This window comes from Cyprinus carpio, chromosome A11 (genome assembly GCF_018340385.1).
Source record: "Cyprinus carpio isolate SPL01 chromosome A11, ASM1834038v1, whole genome shotgun sequence".
Lineage (NCBI taxonomy): Eukaryota > Metazoa > Chordata > Actinopteri > Cypriniformes > Cyprinidae > Cyprinus > Cyprinus carpio.
Window position 1 is genome coordinate 25045666 of NC_056582.1, and position 18843 is coordinate 25064508.

Genomic DNA, 18843 nt, shown 5'->3' on the forward strand with positions numbered 1-18843 from the left:
ATGTTCAATATATCATTACGACATAACAAGTATTCAATGAATTTGTTTGTCAAACTGACCTAGAAAAGGAAAACCAGCCATCTGAAAACAACCTTACATGATGTATGTACTGTATATATTAAACGTGCTCTATATGCATGCATTGCATGTAGTCATGCGGATTGATTACCATTAGTATAACCACAGTTTTACTACAAATACCATGGTTAAGTTATGTTTAGTATAGCAAAACCGTGGTTAATTTGTGGTTACCGTAGTTCAGCTATAAAAACAATGTTTTTTAATTTTCTTTATTTGTAGTAAAACCACATTTAATTTTCGTAAAAAGGAGATATGTAATTAAAATATTATGTAATTGAGTGAAAAAATGAAGGTGAGTAATCTTACCTGACGCTGATATTGAAGTAGCTAATCTTAACAGTTTACGCGATCTTGATTTTATATTTTTATTTCTTTAATAAGAAAGAGGCAATCAAAGACTATAGAATACCCAAGACATGTCACTCGTATAGTTTTGAATGAGGAAAAATGCAACGCTCAATATATCGCAGGAAGCCCCGCCTTCTGATTAAAAGAGCCAATCACTAATCAGTAAAGTCATTGCATCACTGTAGCTGCCCTTTTTAGTCCCAGTTGCTATAGAAACAGTCTTTAAAAGTTTAGAAACAATTTTGTTGAATAAGGCCTGTACGCAATCAACACAAACTATCAATTCTTGTTAAATATTGAGGTTTATTACACCAAAGCCACTGATATTTTCAAATAAGGCCTGTAAAATATTTCACAGTATAGTATGATTATGAAAGTATCTAAAAGTATCTGTCAACAAATAACATTGTAGCATAAATTATTTATCTAACATCAAAAGGACACCCCTGAAGTTAGTACATTAACCTGAATAATTTCAAAATAAAGTTAATCAAATTAATTAAAATTGCTATATCAACAGAAAAGTTCCAGTGAAAGTCTCTGAGGGGTGTTTAAAGTTTTAATTTTAAAATTGACTTCAAATTATGAAAATTATAATGTAAAGTTATATATGTTTTTTAGATAATATACAACAATGATACACAATATATACAACAATATCAAATATTAATTAGAAATACACAAACATTAATAAATATTCATAATTAGAAAAACATTTAACAAATTATTTCTAAAATTGCAAATTGCATAGTCCTATGTCTGACATATTTTAAAGTAAGAGCTAGTTTTACTTTGCGAACTGGTTTTAACAAACATTTTCATCCAGTTCAGATGTATTATCTGACTCTAGATTCTGTGGATGCTCTACTGGATCAGTTTGTTCTGTTTTATATCCCGATGTTTCAGATGGGCTGTATTCCTCGTATTTTTGAAACCACCAAGACATCTTTTCATTGACGCTCATATTTTCATCTGTATAGGGGTAGAAGAGAACATCATTTTGTCAGGATATAAACTGACATGCAGCGTCAAATTATATCAAATTAAGAATAAAATGTATTTTATGTAAAGCTAAATAACTCACCACAAGATGCTTCAGGATTCTGAATGTTCAAGATCCCGTCCATTAAAATCGCTTCCCATCTGCTTCCTTCTCTCCTTACCTTCTCCATGAGTTTCTCATCAGCTTTCACTGAAAGAGTGAACATTAACTGAACATTTACAGGTTTTCATCTGTAACATGGCTATAGAGGATGTGAAGATATGTCACACCGGATTGCATGCTGGGGCTGCTGCTGCTGAGATTAATACTGATCTTTTTTGGTTTTGCCTTGAAATTAAATATTCATAATGTATCTGGTTACCATTAAAACAGTGTCATTTCTGCTTCAGCTGTCACATGGTAGAAATGTTCAGATAAAAGTGTTTGTTCAACAAGCTAAAAGGTGGCGATCAATTTCTTTGTTGGAAACATTTAAATGTGACTAAAGTTGTTCTGCTGTCATTGTAAATATTCACTTTCCTATGTCCACGGAGGGGAATCAGAGACCAAAATCAAATCCCTAGAAGCTTGTAAACATTTTTGTAGTGGTTGCACTGTGAAAGTCATACTGTCAGAGGTAAAGTTTAACTAGATATTACATTTCGTAGACAAAGGCTGTTTCTCAATTCCAAGAATGCAAAGAACGGACTTGTGTTCTCGTGGAGACCGGTCTTGCTAAGCTTCCTTGGAAGGACGAACCCAGAAGGACGCGAGAACACACCCTTAAGAGTATTGAGATGTGCTGCGTTCTTGCTTACCTGACCGCATAGTCACAGCATAAGCAGCGGCCAATGAACCATAAATATAACATAACATTACAAACAAATAACTTATAACTTATTAGTCATAACTTATTAAAACATTTCATACTATTATAGATAATATTTACATTCAGTATAATTGAATATAGTTTTATTTTACAGCGTTATATGTTCAACTGTTAAGATTCATTTTAATATGACAATAAAAATACTAAACAAAACATACATGTTTACTATAACAATATCAAAAAAAAACAAAAAAAAAATAATAAATTATTACACATGATACCCTACAACAACCTACAACAGCAACTTCAAAGCTTGCAGATATTTTTTTTTTTTTTTTTTTTTTTTTTGTCAGGGACAATGCAAAAGAGACACATTGTAACAGGTTACAATAACTTGAACCGATGTGTTGCATATAGGGTTTCTAGCTGAAGCTAATTTGCTAAACCGGCCGCCCGCAGCATCTTCTGGGATTTCTAACGGCTCGATTCTCTCAAATCTGCACTCGATGCATCCTCGATATCAAGAACACATTCGGGCACTTTAATGCATCCTCTGTGCTTGCGTTCTTGAGAATTGGAATCGAACTTCGACGGTTAATGATGACGTAGAGCGAGAACACAAGGACACAAGATCGCTGAAGAACGCATATTGAGAAACAACCAAACTTTAAGTTGGCTTGAAAAAGCCTATAGCCAGAAAGTTTGTAAAAGTTTTAAAAGCTTGAAGTTTGAAGATTTTCAGTTTGAAGTAGTTTGAAATACTTAAAATAGTTTTAAAGATTCAAGTTTAAATGTTTTGAAGGCGAAGAACAGACATAGAAAAACAGATCGCTAGGGTACCTGGGGTGGCTTCTAGGGTAGTTGCTAGGGTGTTTCTAGGGTACCTGGGGTAGTTGCTAATGTATTGTTATTTGGTTGCTAGGGTACTTGGGCTGTTGCTCTGCAGTTGCTTAGGTGCCCGGGCTGGTTGCTAGGGTGCTGCTATGAGGTTGGTAGGGTGTTCAGTGTGGTTGTTAGGTTGTTGCTATGCAGTTGCTAGGGTATTCTTGGTGGTTGATGGGGTGTTGCTATGTGGTTACTAGGGAAGCTGGGGTGGTTGCTAAGGTGTTGCTAGACGGCTGCTAGGGTACCCAGAGTGGTTGCTAGGGTGTTCCAAGGCTTCCTGGGGGGGTTGCTAGGGTGTTGCTATGCAGTTGCTATGATAACCAGGGTGGTTGCTAAGGTGTTGCTAGGGTGTTGCTATGTGGATGCTATGGTACCCGGGGTGGATGCTATGCAGTTGCTATGGTACCCGGGTGGTTGCTAAGGTGTTGCTAGGCGGTTGCAAGGCTACCTGGGATGGTTGCTAGGGTGTTGCTATGCGGTTGCTAGGGTACCTGGTTTGGTTGCTAAGATGTTGCTATGCAGTTGCTTGGGTACCCAGAGTGGTTGCTAGGGTGTTACTAGCATGTTATTAGACTGATTAGCAAGTTACTAGCATTTTTTAGCGTGTCTAGCATGATTAGCAAGTAACTAACATGTTGTTAGCATTATTAACTAGTTGCTAGCATTTTGTTAGCATGTTTTTAGCATGATTAACAAGTTACCAGCATGTATTTAACATGATTAGCAAGTTACCAGCATGTATTTAACATGATTAGCAAGTTACTAGCATGTTGCTAGCATGATCCTAGCATGATTAGCACGTTACTAACATTGGGTTTAGATAGATAGATAGATAGATAGATAGATAGATAGATAGATAGACAGACAGACAGACAGACAGACAGACAGACAGAAAGATAGACAGACAGACAGAAAGACAGACAGACAGACAGACAGACAGACAGACAGACAGATAGATAGATAGATAGATAGACAGATAGACAGACAGACAGATAGATAGACAGATAGATAGACAGACAGACAGATAGACAGACAGACAGATAGATAGATAGATAGATAGATAGAAATGGTCAGATTACATAGATAACTAAGATAACTAAGTAATTAGGTGCTGTTTGACCGGCCTTTTAGTGTACGGACACTTCGGATAGATAGATAGATAGATAAAATGAGTTTGAATGAGTTAAAATGGCTTAGAAATAGTACATAGAATGGCAGTTTAATTGAGTCTGTGTGTTTAAATTTGAGTTTTTAAAGTTGGAGTTTGACGGAATGTTCAGATCAGCCAAGACTGTTCAATGAAAGTCTATGGGATTGGGTTTGATTGTAATTTTTAGGAAAACCGTAAGTCGGATCAGTTAATAAAAAAGCAACCCGAGTCAGAACAGTCTGAAGGTCCTAAAAAATGCACTACAAAAAAAAACTCATAGTTCTTTCATTAATTTAATATTGACAGAAAAAAATACATAAGTATTATTTTTAAAGCCTACACTCCCAATATCAACAACATACATAATTTTTTTTTTTTTTTTGTAAAATAAAGAAAACAAATTGGGTGCACTTTCTGCATTCTCAGTCTCTGCGAATATCTTCCTGATACCAGTCTCTAAAATGAACGAAAACAACATGAGAAATACAGTAAGCTATATCTAAAGAAAGCTTTAAGTGTCTATTATTAAATGTAGTAAGTCATGTAAACAAATATTCTCTGATAAAATAATCCTTATGAAACCAACGCGAGGTACAGTCTCTCCCGTCTGAGCTCACAAACCCACGCACATCACGCGCTATAAGGTCCACGCGAAACCAGGCTTGAGAAGTGCAAACATGAAAATGTCCACATCACCTCCGTATATAAAGAAAGATTCAAGTTCATCTCGGCTACTTTTCGTTTTTGGAAGAAGACGTGCTTCTTATGTCATGACACGCACACAAACAGGTAGATCCAATTGCAGTATGTTTTATTAGGATAATCCAAATCTCATGGTCAGCCAGGCAAAGGTCACAATCCAGGTAAGCAGTCCAGAAACAAGAAACATAAACAACATCCGAGAACCACGACAAACGCAGGGTGACATTCAACAGGGACTCCGTAACAATGACAGAACAACCGGGGCATTTATACCCAAGGAAATGACATGCTAACGGGGAATTGGCTGAGTGCAATGATTGATAACCACGGACAGCTGAGTGCAATGAGCAGTGAAGAAACAGACAAGACTATGGAAATACAGTTCTAAAGTGGGGTGACAATAAAGGGGAAGTGAGACCTCTAGTGGCCACCCAGGGAGACACAGAAAACAGACACCGTGACACTACCCCCCCTCTAAGGAGCAGCTACCAGATGCTCCTCAGAACAAAATAACCAAAAAACAAAGAGACCAGGAGGGAGGTGGACTGGTGGAGGCAGAACAGGGGGAGGGATGGCGGGCCAGGCCCGTGTAGGGGAACTGGGACCGGCAGTGATGGCTCCCCTGGCAGCCCAGGGGGCTCGGTCAGATCAGGGGGCCACGGTGGACCCGAAAGTTCAGGGGACCACGAGGGCCAGGGCAGTTCAGGTGGCCACGGTGGATCAGTCCATTCTCGTTGTGCAGACGGCCAGGGAGGAATTCGCCATTTGAGTGGCCGCGAACGGAACCTGCCAATCGGGGAGCCAGTAAGGAGCAGGCTGTGGCGATGGCCAGGGTCACGGCATTGGGAACGGCATCGGGAACGGCCTCAGACCAGGGCACCGCCTCGGAAACGGCCTTGGACACGGGTTATCGCCTCCGGAACCATCTCGGGCCCCGCCTCGGCCTCCGGAACCACATCGGGCACTGCCTCGGGAATGGCCTCAGGAACGGCATCGGACAAGGACACCGCCTCGGGGAACGACCTCGGCATCGGGCACCGCCTCGGGAACGGACAGGTCTCAGGAACGGCCTCAGGAACGGCCTCAGGAACGGCATTGGACAAGGACCCCCGCCTCGGGAACGACCTCGGCATCGGGCACCGCCTCGGGAATGGCTCAGGAACAGCATCGGACAAGGACACCGCCTCGGGAACGACCTCGGCATCGGGCACCGCCTCGGGAATGGCATCGGACAAGGACACCGCCTCGGGAACGACCTCGGCATCGGGCACCGCCTCGGGGAACGGTCTCAGGAACGGCCCTCAGGAACGGCATTGGACAAGGACCCCGCCTCGGGAACGACCTCGGCATCGGGCACCGCCTCGGGAATGGCCTCAGGAACGGCATCGGACAAGGACACCGCCTCGGGAACGACGGGACATCGGGCACCGCCTCGGGAACGGTCTCAGGAACGGCCTCAGGAACGGCATTGGACAAGGACCCCGCCTCAGGAACGGCATTGGACAAGGACCCCGCCTCGGGAACGACCTCGGGATCGGGCACCGCCTCGGGAACCTTGGACACCTCCACCTGGACGGCAGCGGCCTGCTCGGGAACGTCCTCCTGGACGGCAGCGGCCTGCTCGGGAACGTCCTCCTGGACGGCAGCGGCCTGCTCGGGAACGTCCTCCTGGAAGGCAGCGGCCTGCTCGGGAACGTCCTCCTGGACGGCAGCGGCTGCTCGGAAAGTCCTCCTGGACGGCAGCGGCCTGCTCGGGAACGTCCTCCTGGCTTTGAGGAACGGCTGACGCCTGTCTCCTCCTCCTGCAGCCTCTATGATGACGTGCCGGTGGCTCCTTGACGGAAGACTCAGGCGATGAGTCAACCATCTTGTCTGCCAACACAGGTGTAGATTCGACCCTCCTGTGCAGTGGTGCTGGGCTGGTGGTCATCTCGTGCTGTGGTGCTGGGCTGGCGGCCATCTGTGCTGTGGCGCTGGGCTGGCGGCCATCTTGTGCTGTGGTGCTGGGCTGGCGGCCATCTTGTGCTGTGGCGCCGGGCTGGCGGCCATCTTGTGCTGTGGCGCTGGGCTGGCGGCCATCTTCTCTGGAGACACAGGTGTGGTCAAAGTATCCCATTGAGCACGATGGCACAGGTAATGGGTAAACCCCAAAAAGGTCTAGGATCTCCAGCCCCTTCATCTCCCATTGAGGTAAGGGTCATCCAGACAGTTGTTAAAAAAGTCCTTCAGTGCTGCATCATTATAACCCATCCCGACCGCCATGGTCCAAAACAATTGCGCCAGGCCACCCACCTCACTCCCCCTTTGACGAAGGGTGGTTAAGTTCCGGAATCTCCCCCTCCGTTCCTCCATGGTGGGCTGGGGAACAGATTCGAAATCCCACACCGCTGGATCTAGGCATGACGGAGTCCTTCTGTCACGACACGCACACAAAACAGGTAGATCCAATTGCAGTTATGTTTTATTAGGATAATCCAAATCTCATGGTCAGCCAGCAAAGGTCACAATCCAGGTAAGCAGTCCAGAAACAAGAAAACATAAACAACATCCGAGAAACCACGACAAACCAGGGTGACATTCAACAAGGACTCCGTGACAATGACAGAACAACCGGGGCATTTATTACACAGGGAAATGACAATGCTAACGGGGAATTGGCTGAGTGCAATGATTGATAACCACGGACAGCTGAGTGCAATGAGCAGTGAAGAAACAGACAAGACTATGGGAAATGCAGTTCTAAAGTGGGGTGACGATAAGGGGAAGTGAGACCTCTAGTGGCCACCCAGGGAGACACAGAACAGACACCGTGACATCTTAAGGAATAAGCAGTTGTGATGCCGACGCGGCTTAATGCAGAGGATGATCTCATTCCGACGAGTCATTTATTTTTACTTATTAGTGTTACTGTGACATAAACTATAATGCCAGACTACAATATGTTGAGTGCAACATTTTGAAATATGATTAATACGAATTGAAATACAACCTTTCATTGCATCTAAATGTTGTAGGACTCGTCTGCATTTTAGCTCACATTGTCCGGTGATTTATTCAAGATCATACTGAAAAATTCCCGCAAAACTTGATTTCTTTAGTTCATGATTTTTAACACTGCATTTGTGACTTAAAAGTAATGTAATTTTATTGGCATAAGTAACTGTAATCAAATTACATAAAATTTAAATGTAATGCATTACTTTACTGCGTTATATCCAACTCTGGTTAAAAAAAAAAAAAAATAATAAATTAATACCCACCAAAAATAATATACCCAGAACGCAACACAGTGTGACATCAGCTTCACATTCTTAATTGAATTTAGACAGAATTGCCAACTTACATTCTATAGGATATTCCATGCTTTGATCACTTTTGGCTTCTATGCATCCAGTGATGTCCATCTCTAATTCTTGTAGCTTCCATTTCATGCCTTTATGCCTGTTTTTCAGCTCCTGGAACATTAACATCAGTAATTGTTCAGTGTTCAGACTTAATTCCTCGTCTTGTTGTGTGTCGGTCTCATAACGGTTCACTGCAGCACAGTCAGTGTTGAGACTGAACAGACTGTTTTCTGCCACCATTTCATCAATCTTCTGCAGCAGCTCTGTGACTTGATCTCGATTCTTCTTGTCTGTGTTGTCAAAGACGTGATATCTGTTCCTGCATTTCTCAACCAGCCACTGAAGAGCTTCACCTTCACTCTCAATGTGCTGCTCGATGGAGATGTCTGGGAATCTGTCGCCCCACGTGAACAGAACTATAGTGTGTCTCCAGACGTCGTCTCCTAGAGTGGCCATGTACTGTTTAATGATTTGTTTCTGTTCGCTACTGAATGAAGTATCAGTAGGAATCACTAGGATCATGGCGTGAGGGCATTTCATTTGTTGTGATTGTCCCACGCTCTCCAGGATTGAAGTCTGTGCAAACTTTGGGTTGAATTTAGGCGCAAAGTACTTCCACCACTCAGGAGTGTCCAACACAGTCAGATTTCTGTCATTTACAACACCAGAATATTTTGTGCACTTTTTTGTATCTTCTATTTCAAATGTTTTATTATGAAAAATAGTGTTTGCTGCTGAACTCTTCCCAGACATGATCCATCCCAGCAGAACAATCCTCAGTTTTGAGAGCGGAGCCACACATTCATCTTCTAGAACAACAAAATAAACTAGATTAAAAAATTTGTAGACAGACTTTAAGTTGGCTTGGAAAAGCCTAGCTAGAAAGTTTTCAAAAGTTTTAAAAGCTCGCAGCCTGAAAGTTTTCAGTTTCAAGTAGTTTGAAAGTTAAAAGATTAAAGTTTGAATGTTTTCAAGGCAATACAATCCGAAAAACAGATAGGTATAAAACATATTGCTAGGGTTCCTGGGGTGGTTGCTAGGCTGTTTCTAGCATGACTAGCATGTTGCTAGCATAATTAGCATGTTGCTAGCATGTTGACAGCACAATTAGCATGTTACCAGCGTGATTAGCAAGTTATTAACATGTTTCTAGCATGATTAGAATGTTATTAGCATATTTTTAACATGGTTAACAAGTTACTAGCATGTTCCTAACATGATTAGCACATTGTTAACATGATTAGCATATTGTTAGCATGATTAGCATGTTACTAGCCTGTTTCTAGCATGATTAGCATGTTACTAGCATGTTGCTAGCATGATTAGCATGTTACTAGCATGATGTTAACATGTTTCTAGCATGTTTAGTAAAGTTGCTAGCATGTTTCTAGCATGATTAGCAAGTTACTGGCATGTTATCATGAATCTAACATGATTAAAAAGTTACTAGCATGTTACTAGCATGATTAGCAAGTTATTAACATGTATCAAGAATGACAATAACATCATTAAAAATTTTTAACATGGTTAGCAAGTTACTAGCATGTTCCTAACATGATTAGCATGTTGTTAACATGATTAGCATATTGTTCGCATGATTAGCATGTTACTAGCCTGTTTCTAGCATGATTAGCATGTTACTAGCATGTTGCTAGCATGATTAGCATGTTACTAGCATGATGTTAACATGTTTCTAGCATGTTTAGTAAAGTTGCTAGCATGTTTCTAGCATGATAAGCAAGTTACTGGCATGTTATCATGAATCTAACATGATTAAAAAGTTACTAGCATTTTACTAGCATGATTAGCAAGTTACTAACACATTTCTAGCATGATTAGAATGTTACTAGCATGTTGTTAGCATGATTAGCAAGTTACTAGCATTTTGTTATCATGTTTCTAGCATGAGTAGCATTTTCTATGCTAATCCAGCTAAAACCATTTGATTCAGTAAAAAGAAAAAAGCTAAAAACCAGCTAAGACCAGCCTGGCCTGCTAAAAAAGTGTCCAAAAACACTTTAAAACCAGCTTGGGAGACCAGTCAAAGCAGTCAATCAGCTTAGGCTGGTTTTAGCTGTTTTTCAGTAGGGAGTTGTTAAGCTTTGCTATAGCAATAGACAGCTTAAATACACCATGAGTATTATTGTAGAAAGGTTTTCACCCCCAGGGGAACAAATGTTAGAATTTGATTAGACGTTTAAGAATTTTAAATGTTAATGAATTTTAAAAAAATTAGAACTTTGTCAGATATTTAAGATTGTTTAGAGCAATGTTGTATGTTTAAAAAAAATGTTAAAATTGTATTAGTTTAAGTTATTTTGTACACATAACAAAAAATGTTAGAATTTTATTAGACATTCAAGTAATTTTTAGAAACAAAATTTGGATTTCATTAGACATTTATATATATATTCATTCAAAAAGTTATTGTAATTTCATTAGACTTTAACAGTCAAGAAATTGTATATCCATTCAAAAAGTTAAATTTTTTAATTAAAATTTTAGTTTTGTCAAGAAATTAATATATAGTCGCAATTTATATTTGTCTACAAAACTAATTCAGCAGATGTTTTTATTTCAAGATATTCATGACAAATGTCTTTTAGTGTATACATATTTGATTAACTTACTTATTTCTTTCAGTGCGTCTCGTTTGTCCTGCAACCATTTCTGTCTGGCTTTTGCTCTTTCTTTTATTACTTCTCTGTTTTTCTTTATCTCTAGTAGCACATCATCATGAGTTTCAAAATGCTTTCCATTGTTTGCTGCCACAACATCTTCAATCTTCATAAGCAGTTGTTGGACTCCTGCACTTTTATTTTCAGTCTCAAAAGCATGATATCTTTCTCCACATCTCTGTATGATCTGCTGAAGATCTTGATTCTTTATGTGCTGCTCGATGGATTTGTCGGCTCCTGTAAAGATCACTATTGTGTGTCTCCAGATTCTCTCACCAAAGAGACCGAGGTGCTTCTCGATGCTGAATCTGTTTTCTTTAGTAAACGGCAAACTGAGATTAATGACCAGCAGAAAGACGTGAGGTCCCGGTTCACACAGAAAAACACTGCAAACCAGTTCTTGTTTGACAACCGCTGGTGAATCCTGCAAACCATAAATCTCCCACCAGCACGGCGTGTTGATCAGAGATATCCTCCTTCCGTTCACTTCACCGTCTCTCTTCACAGACTTCACAAAGTATTCGCCAGACTCGACCTCAACTCCTAAAACACTGTTTATCACTGAGGCTTTGTCAGATTTCTGCCACCCGACAACAACGGCTCTTATTTCTGTCAGAAAAAAAAAAAAACCACAAAGACATTGAAAATTCAAACAGCAAATTCCATTATAATTCTTATTCTGTAATAAATCAAATAAATACAGTCAATATCAAAAAGTTAATTTACTAAAGTTTATTTTACCAAACGTTTTGAATTTTTTTAATCTTGTGAATCACTAGGTTTTGATATTTATTTGCTTTGCAATCACAATAAAATTAAGTTTTGATGCAAGTAACATTTACATACTTGCGTAAAATATACATTTACACACCAAGTGCAACACACAAGTATTTTACAAACCCAGCTATGCATATGTAGTTTGAAACCCTTCTTTAGATTCTTTGGAAATGTGTCTAAAGATCAGATTTTCTGTCCGATTTCATTCATGAAATTATCATCATAATAAAATACAAAGTTTTTGAGTGATATAAAAACCTAGTCTAACCAAACTAGAAAATTCATGTTCTGGAAAGCATGTGTTTAAATCTATACATCTACATGTATGTTATGTGTTCGTTCCACAACAAGATAAAGGACTAAACTGTTTTTATAATAAAGAATGCATTTAGCAAATAATAATTTCATAGCAAACTGTAAATGTTACCTTGTTCCATCGTTCATGTGTTTCTGTATTGTTATCCAAAACAACATGTATAATAAAAACTGTAAAGAAAGAAAATCAAACTATAAATCATTCAAGTAAAAGCCCAATACTAAAGAAAACTAACAAAAAAATCATCATACATTTCTCAGCTCTCAGAAACAAGTTTACACCTTAAACCTGTATATCAAACAAAAAAAAATTTACACCTTTAAACATGATTCCATGAAAACATAAATCAATTAAATCTGACCTCATAAATTCATCAGGATGAATACAGGAGTACATTTATTTTACGTCTCTTTCTCCAATAAAATAAGCAGTAAACATGTTTCAAAGGTGATGTTTTTCTATTATATTCTTATTGCTGTTAATAGAATATATCTTATCCTCATCCATTTTACCCTACAGCGAATATACAGTATGGAATTCATTTTGAGAGTTTTACCCTACAGCGAATATACAATATGGAATTCATTTTGAGAGGATGACGTGCACCATGTGTCAAAAATTTGATTGATGAAACTCAAAATAAAATTCCATACTTGCAAAAGTTCCAAAATTCCAGATGGTTATTGATTTTAGAGAGAAAAATAAATTTCACCCTACATTAATAGGGAACCAAACTATAAATACCTTGGTACAGTATTGGATAATAAGCTTAAATGGGATGTGTGGACTGAGCATTTAAGTAAAAAGATTCAACAAAGAATGTATTTCTTAAAGGAAATACTCTCGTTCAATGTCCACAATAGAATGTTACTGATTTATTTTAATTTTTTTTATGGTGCTTTTATTGAGAGTGTTATAACATTTGGTTTAATTTGCTGGTATGGCAATGCTTCAGAGCCACAGAAGAAACTTCTGATGAAAGAGGTGATTTTGGCAGGTAAACTACAGAGTACCGAAATGACAGAAACACCAAACTTTGTTCAATCTAATGACATACTGTTAATACAATTCTGATATCATTTCAGTGTAGTAAACAACTAAAGTATCTGAGTATTTGACACGCTTAAACCTGCTTGTGTTCAACTCATTCCAGTCTGACATAAACCCTACTAAACCAGACCACTGCCATCAGAAACCTGTTCAGCACAATCTCTCTTATATTTCTATCACTTACCTGTGAGTATCAGATGTGTTCACAAGGGTCTCTGAACGACTCAATATTCTGTTGTTTAAAGAGTTCGATGGTTTCAGGTGTTCATTTTGTTGTTGATCAAGTTAGTTTCTCTTTCTCTGAGTCTCTCACTGAACTACAGTGATGTCAGAGCTCCTCCTGTATTCACACATTTACATTCAAGTTGCTTCATGTGTGTCTGTTTGTGTTTCTGTCAGCTCTCGAAGAAGAGATTTCAGCAGACTTACAAAATCTTGAATGTTTGGCAACATTTATGAAGAGTTTCCAGGTCAAATGCTGCTCAACTTACAGATGCGTAAGGATATTCTTTTCTATTATTATGGTGACACTTACCTGGTTTTAATACGGTGCACATGAAAGTCAGAACAGATGCTCTGGAGAGACAACAGCAAGACAACCCCCAGAAAGGGAATGGTTTTGCAGGTGGTGTCCACTGATAATTGCTCTCTCCTTGTCTATCCTGACTGATTTATCTAGTCTTGTGTTTTGTTAAGGTCCTTCTCACTCCTTGTTTCATGAGGCAGTATCTGTAACACAGTCAGGTTGCACAGATAGTCAGCTCTGGATGGTACATCAGTATGTGCTGTAGTGAGGAGGTCTGGTGTGTTTCCCAGCACAGTCTCAAGAACATAGAGGATATTCCTGGAGATGGACCATTACACGAGGAGAGCTGGACAGGGCTGTAGAAGGGCTCAAACCCAGCAGCAGGACTGCTATCTGCTCCATGTGTGAGGAGGAACAGAAGGAGCACTGCTAGAGCCCTACAAAATGACCTCCAGCAGGCGACTGTGTGCATGTTACTGACCAAACTGTCAGAAACAGACTCCATGAGGGTGGCATGAGGACTGATGTCCTGTAGTGGACCTGTGCTCACAGTCCAGGGGTCTCATTTATAAATGTTGCATAGAAAAACGGGCATAGAAAATGCGTACGCAATTTTCCACACACACATCGGGATTTATTTTAGGCGTTTTCCATAAAGGTTTTCTATGAGAGGAACCGCGTAATTAAAGCTGCGTTCATGAGTTTGGGCTTTTAAAAACACTGTTTTAACGCATTAAGCCACGTGAAGCGTTTTTCTTTTTAAATTTATTTATTTAGTTCCATCACATTCAAATTAAGGCAAAAAGTACAAGGCAGATAAGGCAATGTCGTACAGTTTAAAGCATGTAAAACAGAACAAAAACATAAAATGAACAAAAAATATTTAAAAAAAAAAAGAAAAAGAAAAAAAAAAGTGCTATAGGCTGTAATATCAGGGAAGTTACATACATTTGAAAAGCTTTAGAATGTTTATTTTTATCAGCTTCTTGTTTTGTGATCTCATATTAGAAAGGGTTTCAAAATATAGACTACTTTAAGATGTCAGGACATAGACAAGAGCCAGAGGTGAGTGAATCCAAACACAGTGCTTTATTTACAATAATGGTGAAGGCAAGGTAGGTATGCAATGTTTTCAGGTGCAAGTTCGGTGCAAATCCCTCAGTGCGGGGTGTAAGCAGATGAGTAAGCCTTCAGCAGATCTCAATGCCACTCAGTCACAGATCGACAATACTTGTCTACTCCAAAGATCACTCCCAGAAAATCACACTTCAACAAGGCACTGATAAAACACAAGAAAGTTGGGGAAATCGCGGGATTTCAGGCCACTGGGTAGTGCTCAGGAATTCTGGAGGCAGTGAAACAATGACACAGAGGTTAATGTTCAAATGTAAGTATACTTTACATCGTAGAATCTGCAGTGTTTCGGATGCTCTTGAGACAACATTCGATGGTCCGTTCCTGTTGGAGGCTTGACGCTGAACTGAACCTGTGGTGAGTGTTTTATACTGGTTCTGTGACGAGGTTGCTGATGGTGAACAGGTGCGGGTAATTAGTATTCAGGTGAATGTGATCGTTGTGAGATGGATGGGACCGAGCTTGACTGGTCCCTGACATAAGATCAGTGTTACAAAAGGTAATATATGATGGTTTCTTTTGAGTTATTTTTGTTTATGAGTAGCCTATAAAACTTTGCTAAAATAATTAAAAGATTAATAATGTAATTTTGTTTTTCAGAAAAATATGGGTTTAGGCGAATTCACAGAAAACTTTCACTTTTTCCTTCATTAAGGGCAGAAATGCTCAGTGTTATGAGCAACAAATAAATAACATCAGTGGAAGTGAACATATAAAATGAATGAGCACACAAAAAAGTAAGGTCACAGATTATAAATGACATAAAAATAACCATTAACTTGGAAATAACTGACCATAGTTCGCTGAAAAGATAAAAAGAACAAGAGGCTAGTTTGTGATGTGATTTCTCATGTGACCAAAGAGGGGCGCTTTCACTCCTCTAGTGTTCAATTATATTAATCATACTTATGTAAGCTGTAATTTTTTCCCAAACCACACCTTTAATTTTTCTGTAAACATGATCCTGCGATCTTAAAAATTCATCAGCATTGATCTTAAACAGCAGAAAGCAGCGCTTTAGGAGATTTGATCTGAGCTCTTTGCAAAAGAAAAGATAAAGCAGGAAGGATGTAATACTGTCTGTTTTATTTTTAATGACACCTAATAATATATAAATAACAAATATATAATAACAAATATTACATAGCCTAAATAAAGAAACGAAAATCCATCAACCAGCTGATATATTTGCAGAATTAATCGATTCAAAAATGAAAAAATATATATATATATTTCGGTTTTATTTAGACTTTGTTTGTTTCTTTATGCATATTATAAAGGGTGTTAGGATTAACTGAGGCATTGGTGGGGACGTAACAGCAGACAACACACATTTAATTGATTGATCAAAATGATTGGGATTATAGGGACAATTTAGTGGCTGATATTGTTAGGAACATGTCATAGCATATCTAAACTAAACTCTACAGCCTTGAAAATCATAACAAGTGATTTCTGACTAACTATAGTTCTCTCCTTAAATATGAAGAGATCCAACAACAGATTCATGAGTTACTCCAAATTTCACAAAAAGCTTATGGATGTAATTATAATAGAAGAGAAATATAGGGCAATAGAACATCATTAATTTGTTTCCTGCTAGCTATATTTCACAAACATAAAAAAAAATCGGTCTCTAAACCTCTCTATTCTTTATTCAAAGCTGATCTAGACGAGTACATGGAAACTATCCGAAGTTCAGTTCCTTCGTGGGCCGTGCCTCAGCCTGCTTGTCGCCGTGGGCACCCTCCTGCATCCTCCACATCGGCTCCGCTCCATGCTGAGAGTTCTTCGAGGCTGGCGCGTCGAGCCCCGCGCAGGAGAGCAGCGCCCCCCCGTGTCACATCCAGCTGTGAAATCGTCCAAGAAGACGACATAGCGGCCCTGACACAGGCAATTCGGAGATGTGGGAGACTGCTCTTCAGGAGGTGGCGGAGACAGTGCCACTCCTTCCCCCAGGGGAGGGCTGGGTGGAGAATTATTTTTGTTCCATCACTGGTCCAACGGCCAGCGGTACCCACATTTTTAATAAAAGAGCAATTTCCCTTTCCTCCGAGTTCCAAGGCTCGTGGGTTGACAATAAGCAACGCACTGCCTCCTCATTCTCACCCACGACGCCCCCTTTCGCCAGTGGCCAAGAGGTTGCGGCTCGGAGACACAACGCCTCTCCACGCATCTCTGGCCAGTTCCTTCCGGGAACACGGGGAGTTTTGCTGTGCTGACTCAGAACGTGGTCCACATTCCACTTCCAAACACCCCCATCGCTGCACCACTGCGGGTATGTCAACTGTCCCTTTTTTGCCACTTGTACGGAGTTTGGGGGTGTGGCTTGCACTGCCCAACCCGTCATGCTGGTTCGACTCGGTTACGCGATTCAGTTCGCCTGGCGACCTCCCATGTTCAATGGCATTCTTGAGACTTTGGTGGCAGTCCGGGACGCCTCTGTCTTGCCTCTGTCTCGAGGAGATTGCTGTCCTGTTGGCGAAGGATGCAATCAAGCCAGTCCCTCCAGCTGAGATGAGGAGCGGGTTTTACAACCCTTACTTCATCGTACCCAAGAAAAGCGGTGGCCTTTGACCTATCCTGGATCTGCGAGTCTTGAATCGGGCCCTGCACAAGCTCCCGTTCAAGATGTTGATGCAGAAACGTATTATCAAATGCGTCCAAACCCAGGATTGGTTTGCAGCGATCGACCTGAAGGACGCGTTCTTTCATGTCTCGATCCTCCCTCGCCACAGACCGTTTCTGCGGTCTGCGTTTGAGGGTCAGGCATGGCAGTACAAAGTCCTCCCCCTCGGGCTCTCCCTGTCCCCCGTGTCTTCATGAAGGTCGCGGTGGGCGCCCTTGCCCCACTCTGGGAAGTGGGAATCAGGATCCTCATCTCGATGACTGGCTCATCATGGCCCGGTCCCGAGAGGAGTTGTGCGATCACAGGGGACCTGGTGCTTCGGCACCTCAGTCAGTTGGGGCTTCAGGTCAACCGAGAGAAGAGCAAGCTCTCCCCTGCGCAGAAATTCTCTTATCTTAGTATGGAGTTAGACTCGGTGAGTATGAAGGCACGTCTCACCAGCGAGCGTGCCCAGTCAGTGCCAGAGATGGGCATGGTGCCGTGGTACACATCGTGTCACCATCACACCAATGTGTCGCCACCTAGAAGAACTGTGTGCCCTTAGAACAAGTGTCCTGGCTTGTTGTTGTTACGACAGATGCCTCCAACACGGACTGGGGCGTGACGTGCAACGGGCGGGCAGTTTCAGGGTCCTGGACAGGACCTCGACTGCTTTGGCACATCAACTGTCTGGAGTTGCTGGCAGTGCATCTAGCTTTACGGCGGTTTTGGCCACTGTTGCTAGATAAGCACGTGTTGGTCCGCACGGACAACACTGCGGCTGTTTCGTACATCAACCGACAGGGCGATCTATGATCACGTCGCATGTCTCAACTCGCCCGCCATCTCCTCCTCTGGAGTCAGACGTGGCTCAAGTCACTGCGCGCTGTCCACATCCCGGGGGAGCTCAATCGTGCAGCCGACGCGCTCTCACGACAGCTCACTTTCCCCGGGGAATGGCGACTCCATCCCCAGACGGTCCTGCTTATCTGGAGTTGATTCCCACTGCCAACTGTACTATTCCCTGTCCCTGGCCCCCCTGGGCACGGATGCACTGGCACACAGCTGGCCTCGGGCTCTACGCAAGTATGCGTTTCCCCCAGTGGGACTGCTAGCACAGACACTGTGCAAGGTCAGGGAGGACGAGGAACAGGTCCTGTTGGTTGCGCCTTACTGGCCCACCTGGACCTGGTTTTCGGAACTCATGCTCCTCGTGACAGCCCCTCCCTGGCGCATTCCCCTGAGGAGGGACCTCCTCTCTCAGGGGCTGGGCACCATATGGCACCCGTGTCCAGATCTTTGGAACCTCCACGTGTGGCTTCTGGACAGGACGTGGCAGACCTAAGTGATCTGCCACCGGCGGTGGAAGACACTATCACTCAGGCTAGAGCCCCTTCTACGAGGCAGGCCTATGCTTTGAAGCAAGGAAGGTA

At 41.4% G+C, this 18843-nt stretch overlaps 1 protein-coding gene across 1 annotated transcript; it reads right to left on the reverse strand.

The window, feature by feature from the left end:
• Nucleotides 1–733: 733 nt before the first annotated feature.
• Nucleotides 734–12283, reverse strand: LOC109070177 (immune-associated nucleotide-binding protein 8-like). Its single transcript, XM_042766922.1, has 5 exons — nt 12204–12283; nt 10952–11608; nt 8321–9130; nt 1514–1621; nt 734–1401 (listed from the first exon to the last, which is right to left on the reverse strand). The coding sequence occupies exons 1-5, from the start codon at nt 12211–12213 to the stop codon at nt 1235–1237; spliced, it is 1752 nt and encodes a 583-aa protein (XP_042622856.1). The 5' UTR covers nt 12214–12283; the 3' UTR covers nt 734–1234.
• Nucleotides 12284–18843: the final 6560 nt, after the last annotated feature.